The sequence below is a fragment of the Ictidomys tridecemlineatus genome, chromosome 2 (genome assembly GCF_052094955.1).
Source record: "Ictidomys tridecemlineatus isolate mIctTri1 chromosome 2, mIctTri1.hap1, whole genome shotgun sequence".
Lineage (NCBI taxonomy): Eukaryota > Metazoa > Chordata > Mammalia > Rodentia > Sciuridae > Ictidomys > Ictidomys tridecemlineatus.
This window is the reverse complement of record NC_135478.1, coordinates 48,262,741-48,284,501: the sequence shown is the minus strand read 5'-3', so window position 1 is coordinate 48,284,501 and position 21,761 is coordinate 48,262,741. Positions and strand designations below refer to the sequence as shown.

The following is a 21,761-nucleotide window of genomic DNA, read 5'->3' as shown; positions in this document are numbered from 1 at the left end:
CTTTTCTTCAATCTGCTCAAAACTAACATGTGACACAGCTTTAACAGAACAACCAAACTTGGTTAATCCAAATCACTTTGCAAACTCCATTTTTATTTGGATTAAAAAGCTTTAAATGAACAAACATATGATACATACATGTTATAAGACTAGTAACCACTTAAACCTCAGATGATGATATGATACAGAAATTAGAATAAACCAAATTTTAATCAGGTCTGGAAAGGTTCAAGCTGAGAAGTTAATACCATCAATTTGGGGGATTTTACACAAGTAACTGTCCTCCCCTCAATTCTTCCTCATCGGAAGAGGAGGGTGAGTTAAAAAAAATATCAATTAAAGGCCTTTTAAATCAGCTGACAAACATTCTATTTTAAATCTATAGGCCCCTCCCTCCAAATGAACAAAGTTCTTCTCCACAGGAACTTACATTTTAAAAACATTTAGGTCATTATACTTTCTAAGCCACATTACTACAGTTCCTAAAACTCATGGGAGAAAAGATGTACTGTTTACCTGTACTTTCTTATGTCAGGACTTTTTTATTTTTCTTTTTTGGAAGATGGTTCACCTCAAATCTTATATTCTAAATATTAACTGATATTCTCCAAGTTAGTACATAGAAAGACATGATTCTAAAATAAATAGTTTATTTTATTTTTAAACTTAATTAGGGCCTGCCTATTGGCACCCTGGGCTGGCTCTGCACTGCCTTAAGGAGCTCCTAAGGTACTGGGAAGGAGCCTGGAGGAGGAGCGCTCTGTTTCTAAGTGCCCCTGTGGCCCACAGTGAAGAGTTTTTAGAAGTTCCCCCAAAAAGTCTCATCCAGACCTTAAAAAGGGAAATAAAATGAATGTATGAAATAAATAAATAATTTAACCAAAATTAAGTTTCAGGTTCTTTGGTGTAATTCAAGGATGTCTAAAAAGAAAAGAATCTGATTGCATTACACAGTCCATGATGATTCAATGGTCGAAATAACCAGGAATTGGAGATTTCTTTATCTGATTCAGTTTAACAATAAGGTACTGAAATACTACTGCAATATATTTTTTAAAATTCAAAATTATTTAAAATACTTGATGCAAACTGAGATCCAGTGGTTGACTAATGGCAATTAAATTACAAGGGCCTCCTTGTAATTATCTAGATACAACAGACTTTTTCCATTCTATAATCTTTTGCCCTCATGATTTATTAAGTATGGTAATTAAACATCTGGGTATTGATTCAGAGCAGATTAAAAGGAAAAAAGTACCCTCTCTCAACTTACAAACAGCAGTGTGGAAGCTTCACCTTGACAATGCAACCATCCTGTTACAATAAAGCAGGTTTCAAAAACACACCACCAAGTGAAGTAATGTTCCATGTTTGCAGTTTCCTACCATCTAAGCAGCATATGCTGCCTCCAAATGTTTATTCTAGGGCCATATAAGAAAGACGAGGTCACCAAACCCAAGTGTTTGGGATCCATAATGGTCTCTTTAGTGAGCATTTTTCTTAAATTATGATTCCCTTCTCCTATAATTCAAAAGCACAAGCTAAATTGAAAAACATATTTTAGGAAGAAATAAATTTCTGATTGAGAATTACAACCCTGAAACTTAGAAGAAAAAAAAAATGCCACAACTGATAATAAAGAAACAATGACTATGAAACATTTGCAAGTGCAGGTAATCTACCGTATGTCACAATTATGCTCATGACACAGCTCAGATCCAATTACACACTTCCTTCCTTATGTTATGTGTTATGCTTAAAAATAAATCACCTCCATGCATACCTCTATGCTTTTCTCAAGATGAACTTTGAAGTTTTCAATGTAATAGATTTGAAATTTCAAACTCATCTAACATATATAGGCATAAGTTGCAAATTCATTAGAAACAGATCAAAAGTACCCTTAAACTTACCTGCCAAGACTAGATATAATTCAGGGCTATGAACATGTTCTGCAAAACCACTTGACACCATAGATGTCTAACTCGGCACAAGAAAAACTGCATTCCCTCCAGGAATTTGGGAGGCACACAGGCTGTGGGTGGACACACAACATTGACCACAGATTTCTATAGTGAGCCTCTGAGTTAACAGAGCAAATGTGCCATGTCTCTCAAACACCCATAATCTAAACAACCTTTCAAAGAAAGCACTTTACTTGTAAGAAACAGCTTTTTGGGAAAGTGGCTTAAGATATTCAGGCACATGAAACATATACAAACACGCTACCCTCTCTAAGATGTAAACTAGGACCAACTTCACATTTCATTGTCAACTTAAACTAATCTGTAAACTCTTGTGTTTTTTTTTCATTTTTTTCTTTTGTAAAAAACAAAACAAAACAAAACAAATCCCAAACAAAACAAAACAAAAACCCCCCAAAACCCCAAGCCAAGACAAAACCTTGGATGGTTTCAGTCCCATCACAACAAGTAAAAAGATAAAACTCCAAGTCTACATATACAACCAATTATGAAACTGGTTTTAAACAAAGGAAACATATGCCAAAAAATCTTTGTGTATTTGATAAAGTCAACTTAATATAACAAAACCAAATTGAAATAGCTTATTAAAAGTGTCCTTATATAAAAATGGCCTTGTGATGTACAGTAAAATGCAATAAAAATCATCATCCTTTGTTCCTTCCCCCCACCCCCAGTAACTAAAATGGCTACTGTTCCACAACTCTTTATGCTTCTATAAAAAAACAAAACAAAACAAAACATAATGTTGTTACTAAACGTTTTCTAGGTTGTACGCTTGGCGAATGTTGAGGGTGTCTCGAAGCATCAAATCCCGTAGACGCCAGAGGGCATCTGCCATGGTGGTGTGGGCCCCTTTACTTTTGAGCCAGTGAGAGGGGAGGCGGCTCTCCTGTTCTTTTGACAAATGGACATCACGTCTTCGAGCTAAAAATTAAAGTGTAAAGAAAACAGAAATTGGAATTTTAAGGTAACAAAAAGTCTCTTGGTTCTAAAGGCTAAAAGGCTGATGGTTTATTACGCCAGAAAACAAAAAATGTTTTTTATTTTTTTGTACAAGGGAATGAACCCAGGGGCATTTAACCACTGAGCCATCTCACCAGCTCCCCTTTCTCTTTAATTTTGAGACAGGGTCTCGCCAAGTTTCTTAGGGCCTTGCTGAGTTACTGAGGCTGGCTTTGTAATCCTCCTGCCTCAGCTTCCTGAGCCACTGGGATTATAGGCATGTGCCACCATGCCTGGCCCACAAAACATTTAATACAAAAGTGCCTAAGAAGGTAAATATGTGAAGGGAAAATCATACCTTCTACTCTTAAATTATCAAATTTGGTTTAAAATAAAGAATAAGTAGAAACTATGTACTGAAAATACATTAAGTCTATTGAAGTAACTTACAGACTAATGGGAACATGTTTTTGATGTTTTTCTTTTTAAAAATCTGCCATCTACACTAATGCCTGAAAGATATTTAATATACTTGAAAAGACAGTTGGGATGCTTATAAACAAAACAAAGCTTTGAAATTAGTTTAAAAACCCATTTTTAGAGTGTGATGTCAATGTGTAAAAAGAAGTTCTAGGCCATTCTAAGACATAATTTATTGTACAGGTATAAGAAAAAGGGATGTCTGCTAGCTGGGCACAGTGGCAGACACCTGTAATCCCAGTGGCTTGAGAGGCTAAGGCAAGAGACTTGCAAGTTCAACGCCAGCCTCAGCAACTTGGTGAGGCCCTGTCTCAAAGGGCTGGGGATGTGGTTCAGAAGCTAAGTGCCCTTGAGTTGAATCCTTGGTACTCCCCTATGCCCCCCCCCCCAAAAGGTGGAGGGTGTTTGTTAAGAGCTAACAGTATCATGAGGAGGAAGAACACACTTTGCAAAGGCTTATTTAGAAGGACTCTCCTTACCTGCTAGAGTTTGGTCCCATTTGCTAATGCTATTGGACTCAGCACTGAGTCCCTCAATGTATTTCAGGTAGGCCTCGGAGTGAAGAAGTCGCTGGGTCTTCGGTGGGGGAGCCACAAACATGGGTGTTGTTGGCTGTTGTATAACAGGAGGTCCAGTTGGATGTGGGCCAGGATATGGAGGTGGTGCCTGCTGTCCTGGAGGCCCTAAAACTCCCACCTGAAAGAATATGTGACCACATGGTGAGACAAAAAGATACTCTGCATTGTTGAGAAGGAAGATGTCTAGAAGTCTCTTGAGTCCTAGGAAAATCAAACTGGGGGCTCACCTGTTGTCCATATGGACTTCCACCTGGTGCTGGAGTCCCTACCATAGGGGCCACTCCTTGGTTCATCACACCTATAATTCAGAATGCAATGATACAATTAGAGGCTCTGGGTTGAGATGATGAAAAAAACTATTGTTTGATAAGAAATGATGTCATTTGATAATGCCAACCTATGCACCTCTGCCCTTGAGTGTGGATAGGAAACCTAAGTATCCAGAACAAGAGTCAAATAGAAAATCTGCATTCCTTGGTTTCTAGGTACCTAATGCACAATGCTAGTAGACCTTGTCAGATGTACATCCATTACTCATAGTTTAGGATTGATTTGAACACTGCATAAAATTCTAGTATTTCAGTAAGTGAGTTATAGTCAGAATACACCTCTATTTTTAAGGTACATTTCTTTCGACAACACATTATTCTCTAACTGCAGCCTGTGGAAATGGTATTGAAATCAGGCTCAGCAATAAGCAAAGTGCTAACATAGGAGGGACATGATAGAAGAGGTTGTGGAAGTAGTTAACTGGGCTTTGTAGAGGTTGGAGGTGCTGCCTTGCTGTCTCCTTGCAGACTATCAGCATCTAGTTCTAACTGGAGTCACTAAAGCTAATGATAGAACAGTACTCTGAAAATGGATGATGTATTAGTGGAGTAGTCTTGCTGCTATTGCTTCAGATGCAAAATGACAAAAGAACAAAGACTTCATGACCCTACTATATTTATTCTGTCTCTGGTAATAATTAAACTTCCCTTGCTGAATGTTCACTAGTAATTGTTTGCTCACAATTGTTAACAATGACATATCCTAAATTTAGTATCTAAGGATATTTTTATCTATTCAGGTAAAATATAAAAATTGGCAAGGGACCCAGTTCATTAAAAACTAACAAACCGGGCGGGGCTGGGGATGTGGCTCAAGTGGTAGCGCGCTCGCCTGTCATGCGTGCGGCCCGGGTTCGATCCTCAGCACCACATACAAACAAAGATGTTGTGTCTGCCGAAAACTAAAAAATAAATATTAAAAATTCTCTCTCTCTAAAAAAAAAAAAAAAGAATCCATTAATTAAAAAAAAAAAAACAAACAAACCACAACTAAAACCATGTTAAGCTATTTTTAAAGTCCTGCTGGCTATGTAGAAGGAACTAACTTCAAAATCTATAGTTCCTCTGGATTAAAAATGCTGGCACTTCGATTAAGCAGAATCAATCCATTATTCTAAGGTTCAGAGTTGTTAAATGCCACTTCCAGGAAGTATAGGCATCCTCTTATATGTTAAGAGGAAAAAAAATCAAGTAAAATCAAACTTCCATTTAAAAAGCAGGGATTTTTTATATTTCAAGTACTTAAGTGTACCTGGATCATCACAGTAGGATCCTGATGGTTATCTGTGAATGAATGAAGAGGTGGTGTTGGGTAAACTGCTGCTTCAGCAATATATTACTAGACCCAGCCCCTTTTCTAGGATACTCACCTACCTTAGACTCCACACATAAAGGGGCTCCGTAAGCTGCCTACATCATTGCTTTGCAGGGCAGCACAAACAAATTAGCAAACCCCTCTTCTCCCTCTGTTTACAACTGCCATGCCAGGGGCAGCCAGTGACAATGTGAGCTGAGTGACCACAGGAATTCCCTGAATCCTGGGCTCCTAAAAGTCTGATTAGACATGTGCATGTACATACCAAGGGGGTTCTTTCCTGTCTCCCTCACTATAACCAGGGGTGTTGTGCTTCCTTCAAATGTGATTTAGAATCTGAAAGAGGGGATGGGAGAACAGGTATGCCCCACACCCACCAAAAGACAGCTCCTACCCAGGGCCTTAGACATGGCTTCCCATTGAGTACATACATCTAGAATGGAACAACTCCAACATGGTCTCACTGACTCAGATACCCTGTGCCAAGGTGAGAGGGCAGAGAATTAAGGCCAAGTCCACCCACCACACGGGTAACACCTATTTTATGACTGACTCCTGCTGCCATAGCAATTCACACAATAGGTCACCATTTCCAGAGAGAAACACCTACCTCCAAAAACATTTCCTCCTCTAGGAACATGTGGAAAAATACTTCAGTGGAGTTATAGCTGTTATCTAAGCAGTACTCAGAAAGAGTGTGGCTGGAGGCTCCAGGTCAGGCCACCAGGTTTGTTAACCCAACACACTGCTGTATCTAACCTCTTCAGCATTGTTTGGACCCTGCAAAACTCTATGTTCGCTAGGTCCAAGACTGGTTGGTATAAGCAAACCTGATAAGTTTCCAACCACATTTTATCTGGGTTGGGCTCTTACCCGATTATCTTAGATAATGGAGCAAATACTATTCCAAGTTATCTAAAGGCCACATTCCTTCTAATAGATTATAGCCAAGAGTCAGTTCTTTTGCATATGATAGCAATATGAGAAGCTACAATTTTCCTTTTTCTTTAAAATAATCAGCTTGCTAATTCATTATAAAGTGAAACTAAATGTAGCTACTTCTGGGCTCCATTTATATACTATACATGTAAGAACTTCTGCTGACAGACAAATCAGTGTTTACTAGGGTGGGCTACGCTGTTCTTTAAAAATGTTATGTCATGCTTCTTAAGGGACTCAGATACAGAAAATTAAATGCAAATTTATTTCCCTCCTTCCTTTTTGTTCCCAAGACAGTGAGGGGAGGATTTCTGAAGAGTATTTGGAACTCTACAATCCCCTTAGCAGGGTTGTTTGATGAGGAGATGAACTCTACACAGAAGACCATGTGAGGTAAGAATTGCACTAGATGAAAAAATGCATTCAGATGAAAAAAGCATTTTAATATGACCCTGAGCTAGCAATCTGGGAAACTTCATTCCCTGATCAGAGGGTGCAAGATTTCTAGGCTGGCTGGCTGGCTTTTTGGCATATGTTGTATTATTTGAGTATTTGTCCTGCCTCTTGGTCTGCTGAGTCTGGCTTTTGCCTTCTTGCACCCTGTGCTACTGTCAGGCAGCCAGGTCCACAAGGGCACAGGTGCTGTGCCACCTGCTTAACACGTTCTAGGCCCTGTTGCTGACAGCTCTGGGGTACTCAGTGAGGGAAGCCTGGCCATAGTGGGCAGCAGGTGTCTCCTGGAAGAACTGGCTGAGGGAGGAAAAAGAGAATACGAAGATGAGATTAATGAGTGAATGAGGATGAAGTTCTTACCCGGTGGTGGGATGCCCGGGAGGCCGGGCACACCTGGCGGAAGATGGTGGGGTGGAGGCCCCCCAGGGTGAAGTGGCTGCATGCTGCCCATGCTAACAAGGCCATCAACTGGGCCCTGCAAAGGTGGAAGGCCTGGCGGATAGCCACCCATCATGCCTTGAAGGACACAACAAATTTCAGACATGCATCATTAACATGCAACATGAGCTAAGTAATAACAACCCCCCACATGCACTATCAACGAATAAAGCACCCTTAGTACTGCATGATATAACAGTAATTAGTGCAATTATTTTGTTGCAATAATGAACAAAATAAAAAGCTACACATATGAAACCCCACATTTCTAGATGAATTAGTACTTAGTACATTATTGTTTGTAGTTATTTTCACTGGAATAAATATGCTATGTTTTCACTTAAATAATAATGAAGAGGAGTTCTAGTAACAGCCTTCCCAAAGTCCAAATTACTGCAAGCTGTTCAAGGAGAGTGACCAGTTCTGCTGACTGCAACTCTAATTGAACAGTACATACCCCATCACTCCACTCTGTCCACACTCATATGCTTATCATGGGTACCCATGAGGAGAAATCAGAATGGAGGGAAATGAAGTGCAGAGTCCTGATCAGAAAGCATGGTTCTCCAGCTTGGGGGCAGGAATTTTTCAAGGCTTTTACATCTACTCCTTCTCCCTTCTAGCCCCACCACTGCAGGTAAGAATGAATTGTGCTAGGGTTTGAGCTGGGGAAAAGTTTCTAAGAGGCATCACAATGAATGATATTTCATCTTTAGACCTCAAAACTTGTTTTTTTTAAAAAAAAATCTAAATCCTCCCAAGCCAACCAAAGCTCGGGGGCACTCAGAAACCTACATGCAGAGGTATGGCTGGAGAATCAGGCTCTGCTGACATGAGAAAATGCCAATTGTCATCACTGTCTCCAAGCTCACAAATGTCGTCATATAAACCTTCAGTTAACAGGGAGCATTTTAATCAAGGTATAGAATTTCTGTTCACAGAGGCTTTTGTTCCTTTATTTTCAGAGCATACCTTCACAGAACAAATATCTTCTGCTGGCTAGGGAAGAGTTGCAGTAAACAAGTATTTTTGGCAAAAAAGGGTGAAAATAAAATATTTTCAAATGTCAAGGACTCCCTATCAAAAAAACCTTTAAGATTACATAGCATTTTTTTTAAACAAGAAAAACAACTTGACTTTTCTGGGATTTGTAATGATCATGATGAACAGAATTTTGAAAAGCTTCCCCTGAAGTGCAGTCACTTGATCATATCTTCTTGCAAAGGGAGAGTTAAGGGACTAGTGCCAAGCCTAGTTTTTATTCAATACTCTTTGTAGAGGCACTATGGGAAACAGTGGAAAACTCCAGATTCTGAGAATTTCATTCTGACTTTTCCTTAGGAATTATTCAAAAGTATTTATTTATAAAAAGTTCAGTCTTTTAAAGCTATGACATCACTGAAAATCTTGAGATTGACTACTTTGTTTCCTTAGTCATATATAAAACTGACTGAAAAACTTACAATTATACAAACCAATAAAACAAACTTAAAATAATATTTCTATACATGAAACAGGACGAGTTTCATTTGTTAAAGAGTTCAGAGAGTAAAAAGTACTTTTGAATAGACGCCATCATCTAAACATGAGGAGATCCAATGCTACCAAACTGCCTTTAAACCACACCACAAGGTATAGTTTTTAGGGATAAGTAGGTGAGAAATTTAAGAATGTTAGGAGGCTTTGCTTTCAATTACAAAAGCCCATCTGAACGCAGCCTTCACAGGCTGTGATTGAAGATTAAGAACTGAAAGACATGACAATTGTCTTCATTAAACTGTACTTTGGCATTTATTATCCCAGTCACATGTGTTCAAATGAGCTTCAATGCTTGTAAGCAAAGCTGGTTTCAGACACTGACAAGGCTAAGACTCAGGCCCTCAGCAACCTGTAAACCCGTGAAAAATCACCCTCTTAGCTTCAAAGTTCCCACTGTGGACCAAAGACTGCTTACCATCCAGAATGCTTGCCCTTCACTCCCAACACCCAGAAGTCTGGGCAACACACCCTTAATAATGGAGTCGGGGCTTTCTAGAGGGACCAAGGTTCTCACCCACAGAGCTCTATGATGTTATTCCCTAACAGGGAGCTAAAATGCTGCAGCTGCTGTTTTTTTTTTTTTAAATGTTTTGAGCTGTTTGTATTCATTTTGTAAATATGTCCCTGGGTTTTGTAGTCAAGGGCACAGTGCCACAATATCACATCAAATAGAACAAAACAGGATGTCAATGAGGGAATTCTAACTTCCAAAGTCCCCATGTTCAAGGCCTGATTTATAAAAACTTCTGGAACCCCATTAACCAAAATGGGCCATGGAATAGAGCAGGCGATTATGAGATTTGTTAGATCAACATCAGTTACACTGAAAGTACTGACAGCCATGATTCAGATATGCTTTGGCGAGTGCAACTGCTGAGTTCAGCGACAGCGCATTTGAGAACTTGCCATCACAAAAGTTAGGAGCAACAATGGAAAAGTTAACCTATGCTACTCTTCCTTAAAAAGCAAAAACAAAAAAACAAAAATAAAGCAAAACAAAAACAGCATCTCAATGAACCTGCCTTGAACAACACTGTCTTGGGTTCCCTGTGAAAGAGTTCAGACTACTTGAGAAGAAACACAGGTGGCACATACAGATCTCACCAGACTTGGAGAGATCACAAAGGAGGGGCCCGAGAGGTGGTCTACAGGCTTCTCATTGGAGACATGTCAGACAAAGATATTCAATCAAGAATAGTCAGATTTGCTAAGGCTACCAGAACCAAAGACAACACACACAAGCAAACCACATTCATCATTTTCTTTTTGCTTTTGGTTTAAATATGTGACTGGGATACTAACAGAAAATGCAGTTTAATGTAATTAAATAGAAAAGCATTACAGAGTGGGCACAATGAATTGAATAAGGACTTTGTATTCTATTTAGCAGTCATGCACATTGGTGACCAAGAAAGGATTTACAATTCATTGTCAAAAATCCTTTTAAATGGTCAGCCTTTAAAGGATGGCTGCAGCAGAACAAGGCGAACTGAATACTGGCATGAGACAGAATATCAACACAACCCAAAGACTGGCTTTGTGTTTTCTCTTGGGAGTTCTCTAGAATATAACTTAGGGTCTATTTATATTTTCTACTGTAGTGTTTTATCAAGAACAGTCTAGGGTGAGAATATCACCAGACCATGCCCACAGCCAGGGAAGAGCTGCTCCCTACTAGGTCCCAGGGGTGGGCCCAGGGCCCATTTCTGGGGCACAGGGAAAGCATTGCCCATATGGGAAAGGCAATACAGGACAACATGGATGATTTCAAACTTTGAATCTGTCATGAGAAAAGGCTACAGACTGCGGCCTACTCCTCTTGGAGAAAAAAAAAAAAATGAAGGAATTTCTTAAAGTGGAAAAAAAATGGTCTTAGCTCCTGTTTTTACCTGCAACAGGTGTCAACTGCTGATTGAGCATCCCCATTGGTGTTGGTGGTGGCACCACCCCCATGAGAGCCCCCACAGGGGTGCCTGCTCGGGGAGAAGCACTCGGCTGTTGTTGCTGTGCTGCTCGCTCTCTCTCCTGCTGCTCAGCAACTTTAGCTGCCCGCTCTGTAAAGGCATTTCAGATTTTCAATTCTGTTTTTAACCCAGGAATTCAAAATACCATCCATTGCATTCAACAGGACTAGTAAAAACACAGGCAACAGTTCTGTCTCAATGGAAGGAACAGTAGATGACTAGTCTCAACACAGGAGGAGTCGGGCCGATTTCACTTGGTAACCTAGAATCCAGCTTTCCTATCCCATCTTGAGAACTGGTCTGCAAAGATTTCAAGAATGTTAAGACTGCAACACACATTCAGAAAGCACAGATTTTATTTAAACACATCACCAGCGTAACCACCGTGGTTAATCTCACGAGGCACCCTGAAGATGAGAAGCGCTACCATTATTCTAGTATTAATAGCATTACAGATTATTTATAATTTCAACATGAAGCAATTCCATGGCCCATTATAATTTTTGGCACAATTGTTACTTACTATATTTTCCTGATTCCATTTTACTCAATTTTACTGAGATTGAGGACTCTTTATCATTAGTATCATAGGTTTAGCAGCTGAAGAAAATTAACTCTGTAAGGGAAAAGTAGCTTACTGCCTGTTTTAGGGAAAGTAAACAGCTAATTTCTATATTCTAATGAACCAAAGAGGTCACGCTTAATAAATCCCAGGGAGAAAAAAATGTATGATACTCCAGGCTACAATAATCAGAAGCAGGTAATTAATATATAAATGTACGTAGCAATGGACGATGTTCTAAAAGAATCAGGTTTCCTAAAGCTGAGTAGTTCAAAGCTGACCATAAATCATCCTAAATCAGCAAGAATTACAGAATCCACAATGCAAGAGAAGTATTTGCCTGTGGTATTTCTGGGCTGGACTGTTACCTGTCCCCCTATCCCCCACTTCTCTGCATCTCCAGAGCCAGCAAACCCAACAGTCATGTTCCTAGCCTAACAGGCTGGATCCTTCCTGGAGAAGTAGTCCCAAAGTTCCCACCATACACAGTTTATTCTGTTTCACTATTCATAAATAGCAAATGCTCTCCACTCTTCAGATGGGCAAATGGAGGATGGGAGACAGGTAGTCACTTGTTCAAGGATACAGAGAACCAACAAACCATGACCCCCACTCCTGATAATCACAGTCAACTGCCACACACTAATACTCCAAAACATGGAATTCAAAAGGATACTACTGATCTGAGGAGGGGAAAAGAGCTCAAGGTCATATAGCTTTAAAGAGAAATTGAGAAGCAACAGCTCCAGTTTTCCTTTAGGGTAAAGAATGGGAAAGTCAAGCAAGTCAAAGGCCGCTGGCTGAGACAAGAGTTGCCTACAGAGACTTATTACCACTCACTAACACTCCCAATTTCACACACCCTCCGCAAACTGAGAACACCAGCATGAGGTTGATAAAGGCCATTTGAACAACCTATTTCCTTGAACTAGCAATAAAAAAAAACCATTGATGATCTACACCTCCATGTTAAATTCTAGTATTTTCATTATACAAAGGACATGGTAAAATGGGAGAGCAAAATAAATAAACAACCAAACAAGCAAATGAATAAATAAATAAAAATTTAAAAAGTTTGAAAAACAAATCCAGGCCTGTGCATCAAATATTGTGACTATCTGTTGGATCTCTGTGGGAGAAGTTCATTTGGGCTGTCCTGGAAAAAAAAGAATCATTACAACTAAGCCAGTCAAACTCCTAACTCTGGGTTTTGAGTTCATTGGGTGGGGAGACCAAAAGTTCAGAGTCTTAGGTAAGACTCATAGTCACATAATTCACCTGCACTAGGTTCTTCCTAAACTTGAGATCCCTATTTGAGTATAAGAACTTTCTAAAAGCCATCAACCTCTTCCTCCCTGCACCAGTGTTTCTATCTTTACATTATCTCCACATCTTATTCACACCTAAGTAACCAGTCACTCAGTCCTGGCTTTATTTGCCTTGGAACTGGTTTTATACCCATATTAGCTTAATTTCCAACACTCCTTCATCTTAGTGATGTACTTGGTCTTGATTTGCACTAAGGCAGAAATATCAAAGCTCTAGATTCTTACAGAACTCACTAGGATTTAAAGAATAGTTCTTCAGGATATTAATAGGTAGTACACAAATTCCTGGTCAAATTTCAGAAAATGCCAGATAATAAAAATCAGGATCTTTAGAGACTAACTTAGGAAAATGGTCTTACAGACTAACTAGGAAAATGCACTTTAAGTTTCGAAGATAAAGAGCTTGGAATGTTGCTCAAATTGGTTTTGCCACAAAATGCTTTCTGATTATCTTGCAGGATTAGGCTTCTGCAGAAGATCCTTAAAGAAGCCTGCCAGTTAATTTTATAATAATCAATTGTCACAAATGAAAGGAACAAAACTTTTTTAAAGAGTTTCTTTGAAGACTCATAAACTTCAATAAAGAGGGCAGCCTTAACATTTAATTTATATTTGCTGGAGTTAGCCAAAAAGACTAATGTTTGATCATTACAAGAGGATGGCTCTAAACTATCAAAATTCTATATAAAATTCTAAATGGAAAAAAATATAGCTCAAAGGTACAAAGTCCTGCCTAACCTAATATTTAGTATTAATTTCTTTATCAAAGCCATGCCTAATATTAAAAACAATAATAATAACAAAACATCCAAAACACCAAAAATCTCTCTCAAATATTTGTTCCTAATGACTAAGAACCACCAAATCCTTGAATGATACATAGCTCATGGCTCAAAGTGATATAATTATAGAGTAAAAAGAAAATAAAGGCAGTGGAACTCAAAGAGATCCCAAATGCCTTAACGATAGCTATGAATACAGCACCGGTCACAAGTTGCCTAGCAAATTAAGTGCTTCAGTCAAGCCTTAGCGGAGAGTTTAAACATACCAAGAAACAGAAGATCACTGATTTCAAAAGTCCCCTTTAGGATGAATTTTTATCAAAATTATATTTAACATCATCATACAGTCATTCCCCAGCTCAACATATGTTGGGTGCTTACAGAGCTCAATGAAAGAAAATCATGCAATTTTTAATAGTAAAAATATTTTTTTTGAGAAATTTGGGGAGGGGACAATACTAGGATCAGAGGCCAAGTCAGGGGCAGCAATCTGCCTAGTCAGAACAAGACTGGCATCTATTCTGCTGTTTATCATCAGGAATAGTCCCCAATACAAGGTTCATGTGTGTGTGGCAAGAACAAGAGAGTAAAACCTGTCTATGCACGTGCATTCCTGAAAACACCCCCTTGCTTCAAAGGCTGAGACAGTTGTGCCTAGTCCCTATTTACCTTCATATTCTGCCTTCTTGGCTGTCTCAAGGTTTCTCCACTCTGTCCCCACCAGTCGGCTGAGCTCCCCAAAAGAGTAGTCTGGGTGCTGGGCCTTAATCACAGCTCTCATCTCACTGCTGAACAGGATGTAGCCACTCATGTTGATTTTCCGTTTGGAGCCTTCCTTCTTTGCACTGCCTTTGGCAGACTTTGGGGTAGACTGTAAGACAGAAAACTCTTATAGGCATCAGAACATTGCATTTAATTAACCGCTCAGAGTTTCTGGAAGCCAGGAACATGTGATCCAAAAGTTACTGTTTTATAGCACAGTTTGTAGCTGGCCATTTTCTTGGTCAAAACATACCTCTTTCTTGCCTCTTACCATGTAAGAAATAAATCAAAGTTTCACCGAATTCCATGACTGCAATCTCTAGTGATGACCTCATAATTAAGCTTGAGAAAATTCTGAATGAGAAAAAAATACCAACAGGAATCACCTCAGCCAAAGATGAGGTTCTAAGGAGGGAGAGATTTAAAAGATTTGGGCAGTGGGCTAGGCACAGGGGCATACGCCTGTAATCCCAGCTCCTCCAGAGGCCAAGGCAGGAAGATCAAGGGTTCCAGGCCAGTCTGGGCAACTCAGTGAGACCCTATATTAAATAAAACTGAAAAAGGGCTGAGTATGTATTACAATGGTAGCATCTTTGCCTAGTGCATGAGTCTCTGAGTTCAATTCCCAGAACTGTAAACAAACAAAACCCAAGAGAATAAGAACAATGAAAGCTTAAGAATAATAGGATGATACCATTCCTTTACTGCTTTTCTTTAATAGAAAGCAAGGAGAGCCTTCTAATTGAACTTGCTATTAAACAAGTTAAATAAAACTCAAAGAAGATTTAAATTATTAACAGCTTAATGACATGATAAATACAAATGTTCTGTCAATTAAAAATAAATATATAAACAATTAAATCCAAGGTACTGATAAAGAAAAAAATCTGGGGCTGGGGTTGTGGCTCAGCGGTAGAATGCTCGCCTAGCACATGTGAGGCCCTGGGTTCAGTCCTCAGCACCACATAAAAATAAATAAAATAAAAGTATTGTGTTTGACTACTTATAATAAACAAAACAAACAAATAAATAAATAAAAGAAAAAAAAATCTTTTTTTTTTTCCCTCCCTGTAGAATTCTAGGTAGAGGTTCATATATGGAAGGGCTGGATGTCTCCTTAATTTGGTTTGTGCCAGCTGCAAACCAAACTTGAGAACAAGACAAGTAAAAGGAATGTGTGTCACCTTTACCTGTGGGGGTGTGTAGGGCATGAGGTCCAGTTCACTGGACAGGGGAGTCTGAAGCTGAGGTAGAGAAGGAGGTTCAATGACCTCACTATCTTCTTCTCCCATCTCTTCAACATCCTCATCTCCACCTTCTAACTCAGCAAATTTAGCTTCTAACAATTGGATCTTCTTTTCCAACAAAGGTGAGGGCTCTTTCTGAGGAACAATTGGTTTTCTGAAAGAAGCAACATTAAAAAAAATAAAACAGTCAGGTGGGCACAGTGATGCTCACCTATAATCACAGCTACTCAGGAGGCTGGGCAGGAAGATTTTAAGTTTGAGGCCAGCCTGGGCAAGACTCTGACTCAAAATAAAAAATAAAACAGGCTAAGTATGTGGTTCAGTATAGGGTGTCCCTGAGTTTGATCTCTAGTACTTCAATCAATCAATCAATCGATTTTTAATAAGTCACTTATTGTGACTTGTGCAATCTGCAGTGTATACTTTAAAGGCAGTAAAGGAATTTAATAGCATTTATGAAGTCACTTCTACTTAGAAAAGCTTGTTTTTGAAGGATCCCATGGAACACCCACAGAAGCATTTTGCTCAAAGTCAAAACCAGTTTTCTATACATGGCAGAAAAAGTCCTCATAATCTGTGGAATGGAGCACTCTCCTTGGAGAGCATATGAAGCAACTTCTTCTGCCTTCATTTTATAATTATTGGCAGCTACAAGGACACTATTAGAGCAGTTAATGGGTCCTAGCAGATTATAAAGCTTTTCTTTTCATATTTAACTGAATTAATATTTTCTATTTGAAATGTATACTGCTCTAAGACCAAATTTTAAGAAACTCAAAACACTGGGCTATACTATTTTGATATGAATTAAGTTTTTTCTTTTTTTTTAGTTTTAGTTGGACACAATACCTTTATTTTTATTTATTTATCTTTATGTGGTGCTGAGGATCAAACCCAGCACCTCACACTTGCTAGGCAAGTGCTCTACTGCTTAGCCACAATCCCAGCCCCTGAAATATTCTTTCTCCCTTCGTTTTTTAAGATCTACCAGGTTGGGAATGGTGGCAGATTCCTGTAATCTCACCGGCTCAGGAGGCTGAGGCAGGAGGATCGAAAGTTCAAAGCCAGCCTCAGCAATTTAGCAAGACCCCATCTCAAAATAATAAAAAGGGCTGGCGATGTGGCTCAGTGGTTATGCACCCCTGAGCCATTAGGTTTGATCCCTAGTACAAAAAAAAAAAAAAAAAAAAAAGTCACCTGAAGTAGTAAATTTCATCATCTACCACTTTAGCAGAGAGCGAAAACCTCTTCAGTCCCTTGAATTTCTTCATCTGCTTGTCACTCTCATTGTAGCGACTCTCACAAAGCAGAATGTCATTTTCTGGTATTTCAGTTGGCCTGCAGGAGAGGAAGTCCTTGAATGACAACACAGCACACTTTCCTGAAAGAGCAAGTTGGAAAGAAATTAAAGGAATAAATTGTAGACACAGTTTATAATTTTTTAAAAATTTTATTAATTTTTTTTTTTTGATACTAGAAATTGAACTCAAGGACACTCAATCCTTGAGCCACATCCCCAGCCCTATTTTGTATTTTATTTAGAGACAGGGTCTAAATAAATTAGTACCTTGCTTTTGCTGAGGCTGGCTTTGAACTTATGATCCTCCTACCTCAGGCTTCCAAGCTGTAATTTTTAAAAATTTTGGCTGGACACAATACATGGTATTTATCTTTATGTGGTGCTGAGGATCGGACCCAGTGCCTCACCCATGCTAGGCAAGCACTCTATCACTGAGTCACAACCTCAGCCCCTAAGCTGTAATTTTTAATTAATACATTCATACTGAGATATGAGTAGGTGGGCTTTTGGGAAAAGAAAAAGAACAAGAACGTCTTAGTATGGAGACTTGGATCTATGAGTATGACCAGTCATACTTGTCCCTTCAGTCAGATGAACGAAACCTCCAATTATGCTTAGGCCAACAAGAACAAATACAAAATTAATTTAAATGTCACGAGATTCAAAAACTTACACAATATGCCTATAAATTATTTATGGCTTGATTACATAATAACAGAGAAACATTCTGATCTCCAAATAGCAAATGATTGTCATGGGCCTTTATTTTCAAAAGTGCTTGTTCCCAGAAAAATTATATATATATTATTAGAGAGCTTGACTCAGGATGTAGCACTCATCTCTGAGAAGTGAAGGGCACCCTACTCTGGAATGTGTACACCTCTGTTGTTCTTAAATAAATTTCTGTGCCTTGCTTTTAGTGCATCCTGGAATTTTCTTCAGTAACAAAATTAAGAACCCACCCAGACTGAGCTGAGGTCTCTTTCCAATGACAACATGACACAAAATTATTAATTGTTTTTTTTGGGTACTACATCATTAATTATTAATTAATTAATTATTATTATTAATTTTTTTGGGTACTGTCAGTTCTATTTCATAAACCCATACAATTGGGTTTTGTTGGCAACTGATTTTCAACAAAGGTGCCAAAGATAATTCAATGGGGGGGGGGGTGGGAGAATAATTTCATCAATAGATGGTTCTGAGACAACTGGATTTCCACATGCTAAAAATGAAGTTGGAGTCTTATATCAAACCACATACAAAAATTAATTCAGAATCAAAGCACATGAATGTGAGACCTATAACTACAAAACTCTTAGAAGAAAACCTAGATGTAAATCTTTATGACATCTGATTAGGCAATAATTTCTCAGATGTGACACTGGAATAGCACCAGAAACTATAGAAAATGAAAGATAAACTAGACATCACAAAATTAAAAACTTTTGTTTTCTACAGGATACTATTAAGAAAGTGAAAAGACAACCTATACAACAAAATATATGTGAATCATATATCTAGTAAAAGGCTACCGACTGGGGTTGTGCCTCAGCACTTGCCTAGCACACGTGAGGTGAGGCCCTAGGTTCGATCCTCAGTATCACACAAAAATAAATAAAATAAAGGTATTGTGTCTAAAGACAATTAAAAAGTAAATATTAAAAGAAAAGGGTAGCACCAGAATATAAAGAACTCCTACAACTTAACAATTAGAAGACCAATAACCCAATTAAAAAATGAGCAAAGGATCTCAATAGACATTTCTCCAAAAAAGATATACTGAGTGGTAGACAAGTACATTAAGTAATATTCAACATCATTAATCATTAGGGAAATGCAAATCAAAACCACAGTGAGCTGGGCACAAGAGCTCATGCCTATAATTCCAGCAACTCCGGAGGCTAGGGAAGGAGGATCATAAGTTTGAGGTCAGCTTGAGCAACTTAGGAAGATCCAAGCAACTTAGCAAGACCTTATCTCAAAAAGACTTGGGGATGTAGTCCAGTGGTAAAAGCAACTCTGGGTTTAATCCCTAGTACCAAAAAAAGACAATGGTAAAATAAATAAGTGTGTCAAGAAGGATAATGCAGAAAAAATGGAACCCTTGTACATTGGTGAAGGGAATGTAAATGATGTAGCTGCTGTGTAAAATAGTTTGGCAGTCCTCAAAAAATTAAACATAGGGGGCTGGGCTGTAGCTCGGTGGTAGTGCACTAGCATGTATGAGGCACTGGGTTCGATCCTGAGCAACACATAAAATAAATCAATACAGAATTACTATATTACCCAGTAATTATGCTTCTAGGTATATATCAAAAATAATTGAGGGGCTGGGGTTATGGCTCAGTAGTAATGCGCTCACCTAGCATGTAGGAAGTGCTGAGTTTGATTCTCAGCACCACATAAAAATAAATAAAAGTATTGTGTCCAACTACAACTAGAAAGAAAATAATAATTGAAATCAGAAGCTCAAACAGAGACTTCTACACCAATAATCATAACAGCATTACTCAGGACAGAAAAAACTTACACGTCCATCAACAGATAAATGGATAAATAAAAAGGTGGTTTATATCTACTATGGAATATTACTCAGACTTAAAATGGAATAGAATTCTGATACCTGCTATAGTATGAATGAAAATTTTATGCAAAGTGAAATAAACCAGACACAAAAGGACAAACATTGCATGATTTCACTTGTATACAAGTACTGCAAATATGCAATATTTACACAGAGAATAGAATAGAGACCACTAGGGGTAGAGGGGTAGTGGGATATAGAGAATTATTGTTTAATGGACAGAGTTTCTATCTGGCATGCTGAAATTCTAGAAATAGACAGTGGCATTGAGGATACAACCGTTCAACTTCTCAGAACAACAATTATTTTTTTTTTTTTTAAATCAACAATCACTGGATACCAAAAAATATGGCCTTACAAATTACTGCCACAGAAGTTTACAAAGCAAGAGGTCAGAGAATGAGAATGGATGCTAAAGGCAGATTTCCAGGTAAGGTCCACTCTGGCCCCTCTCTGTTCCACTCCTAGGGAGGTTGCTGTGGCCAGTCAAATGGGGCAGTGCAGCCTAGGAGCAGTTCAGCAACTGAGAGATTCTAGAGATCTGTAGCACAGATTGGCTCTATTTCTAGATTGTTTATTCACTTGGGGACCTTTAGAGGGTCTATAGCATGTCTTCAATTAGGGTTGGTCATACTCAGCTGTACCACTAGGTTGTTCAGGTCAACCGGGCTGGAGCAGGGCCTGGTGGCGCACACCTGCAATCCTAGCAATCTGGGAGGCTGAGGGAGGAGCATCAGAAGCTTGAGGCCAGCCTCAACAACTTAGCAAGGTCCTCAGCAACTTAACAAGATCCTGTCTCAAAATAAAAAAATAGAAAGGATTGGTAATGTGGCTCAGTGGGTGGCAAAGCTCCCTTGGGTTTAATCTACAGAATAGGTGTTGGGGGTAAGACTAGAGGAGATACTGGTCTCTCAGCTACTTTGCTGGCGGCTGTTCATTCTGAAGGTATCTATCACTTCCTTTTCATTGAATTTCATCTCCATCAGGGAAATGAAACTGAGCATCAGCTCCAAATTCTCTTTCCTCTGAATCTTCTTGAAGATTTTTGTTGGCTTATCTCTGACCTTTTTATTTACTGTATCAGTCTCAGTAGCAGTCTTGGAGGGTCCCTGTCTTGTCTAGTGGTCCTTTGCTTGATTAGAGATGTCTACAGTTGGGCCTTCTGAAAGCTCAATTAACTACTCCATGGTATAGAGTAATTCAGTCAAAGGGATCTTGTGGCTCTGCTCTCAGGAAAGTCCATCACCATGAGATGCTACCATGGAGCTTCATCCACTTGTTCTTTTTCCTCTTTGTTCAATATAACATCTTCCTTCCTTCTATTTTTTTCCCCTTTTCCAGTAGTGGGGATTAAACCCAAGGGCACTTTACCACTAAATTACATATCCAGCCCATTTTATTTTTATTTAATACTTTTTTTTAGTTGTTAATGGACCTTTTTTGTTTTATTCATTTATATGTGGTGCTGAGAATCAAACCCAGTGCCTCACATGCTAGGCAAGTGCTCTATCTGAGCCACAATCCAGCCCCATCCAGACCATTTTATTTTGAGATAGGGTCTTGCTATGTTGCTGAGGCTAGTCTCAAAATTGAAATCCTCCTGCCTCAGCCTCCTGAGTACCTGGGATTAAAGATGTGTACCACCATGCCTGGCTACATTTTTTTTTCCCCGTTTTTAACTTTTTCATTTTGTGAAAGGGTCTTGCTAAATTGCTGAGGTTGGCCCTGAACTTATGATCCTCCTGCCTCAGCCTCCGAAGTTGCTGGGATTACATGGCTCTTCTATTATTTTTGAGAAAAGGTCTCATTATGTTGCTCAGACTGGCTTCAAACTCCTAGGCTCAAGTGATCCTCTGGACTGAGTAGACTTGGGACTATAGGAATAAGTCACCATGCCTGGCTCAACATTTGCCTTCTAAACATAATTCAAACATGCCAGAGTTCATTGTTAATAACATTTGTTCCACCTTCAATAAGTTCACACCAAGATTTTCCAGAATTCTGTCTATAAGTCTTTCATGTTGGTCTAGACCACAATCCACTCCATACAGTAGGAGAGCAAGATGGCTACTGCTGGGAATATTGCATCTGTTTTAGAATAATTGGGACATCTTTATCTTGGATATTCTCTCCAGAGATTGTTTCAGTATCATTCCTGGAATAAGCAGATATTAATTTGTGATGGGTTACTAACACTTTGGGGATCTTCTTATTCTTTTCTTTCTTTC

The 21,761-nt window shown here is 38.8% G+C and overlaps 1 protein-coding gene across 43 annotated transcripts in view; it reads right to left on the bottom strand.

Annotated features, from left to right (window-relative positions):
- Window positions 1–72: 72 nt before the first annotated feature.
- The window catches only part of Pbrm1 (polybromo 1), a 93,756-nt gene continuing 72,067 nt past the window's right edge, over window positions 73–21,761 (bottom strand). For 20 of the 43 annotated variants that reach the window (XM_078038449.1, XM_078038441.1, XM_078038443.1 and 17 more), the window contains 8 exons: window positions 16,841–17,024; window positions 15,587–15,797; window positions 14,304–14,505; window positions 10,888–11,052; window positions 7,382–7,537; window positions 4,213–4,283; window positions 3,887–4,103; window positions 73–2,909 (listed from right to left, as the gene is read on the bottom strand). In XM_078038449.1, the coding sequence (XP_077894575.1) occupies window positions 2,737–2,909; window positions 3,887–4,103; window positions 4,213–4,283; window positions 7,382–7,537; window positions 10,888–11,052; window positions 14,304–14,505; window positions 15,587–15,797; window positions 16,841–17,024 (1,379 nt within the window). In that variant the 3' untranslated portion in view covers window positions 73–2,736. Of the gene's footprint in view, window positions 2,910–3,886; window positions 4,104–4,212; window positions 4,284–7,381; window positions 7,538–10,887; window positions 11,053–14,303; window positions 14,751–15,586; window positions 15,798–16,840; window positions 17,025–21,761 lie in introns of those variants that run through there. The other 23 variants (XM_078038467.1, XM_078038468.1, XM_078038471.1 and 20 more) reach the window with 4 other exon arrangements.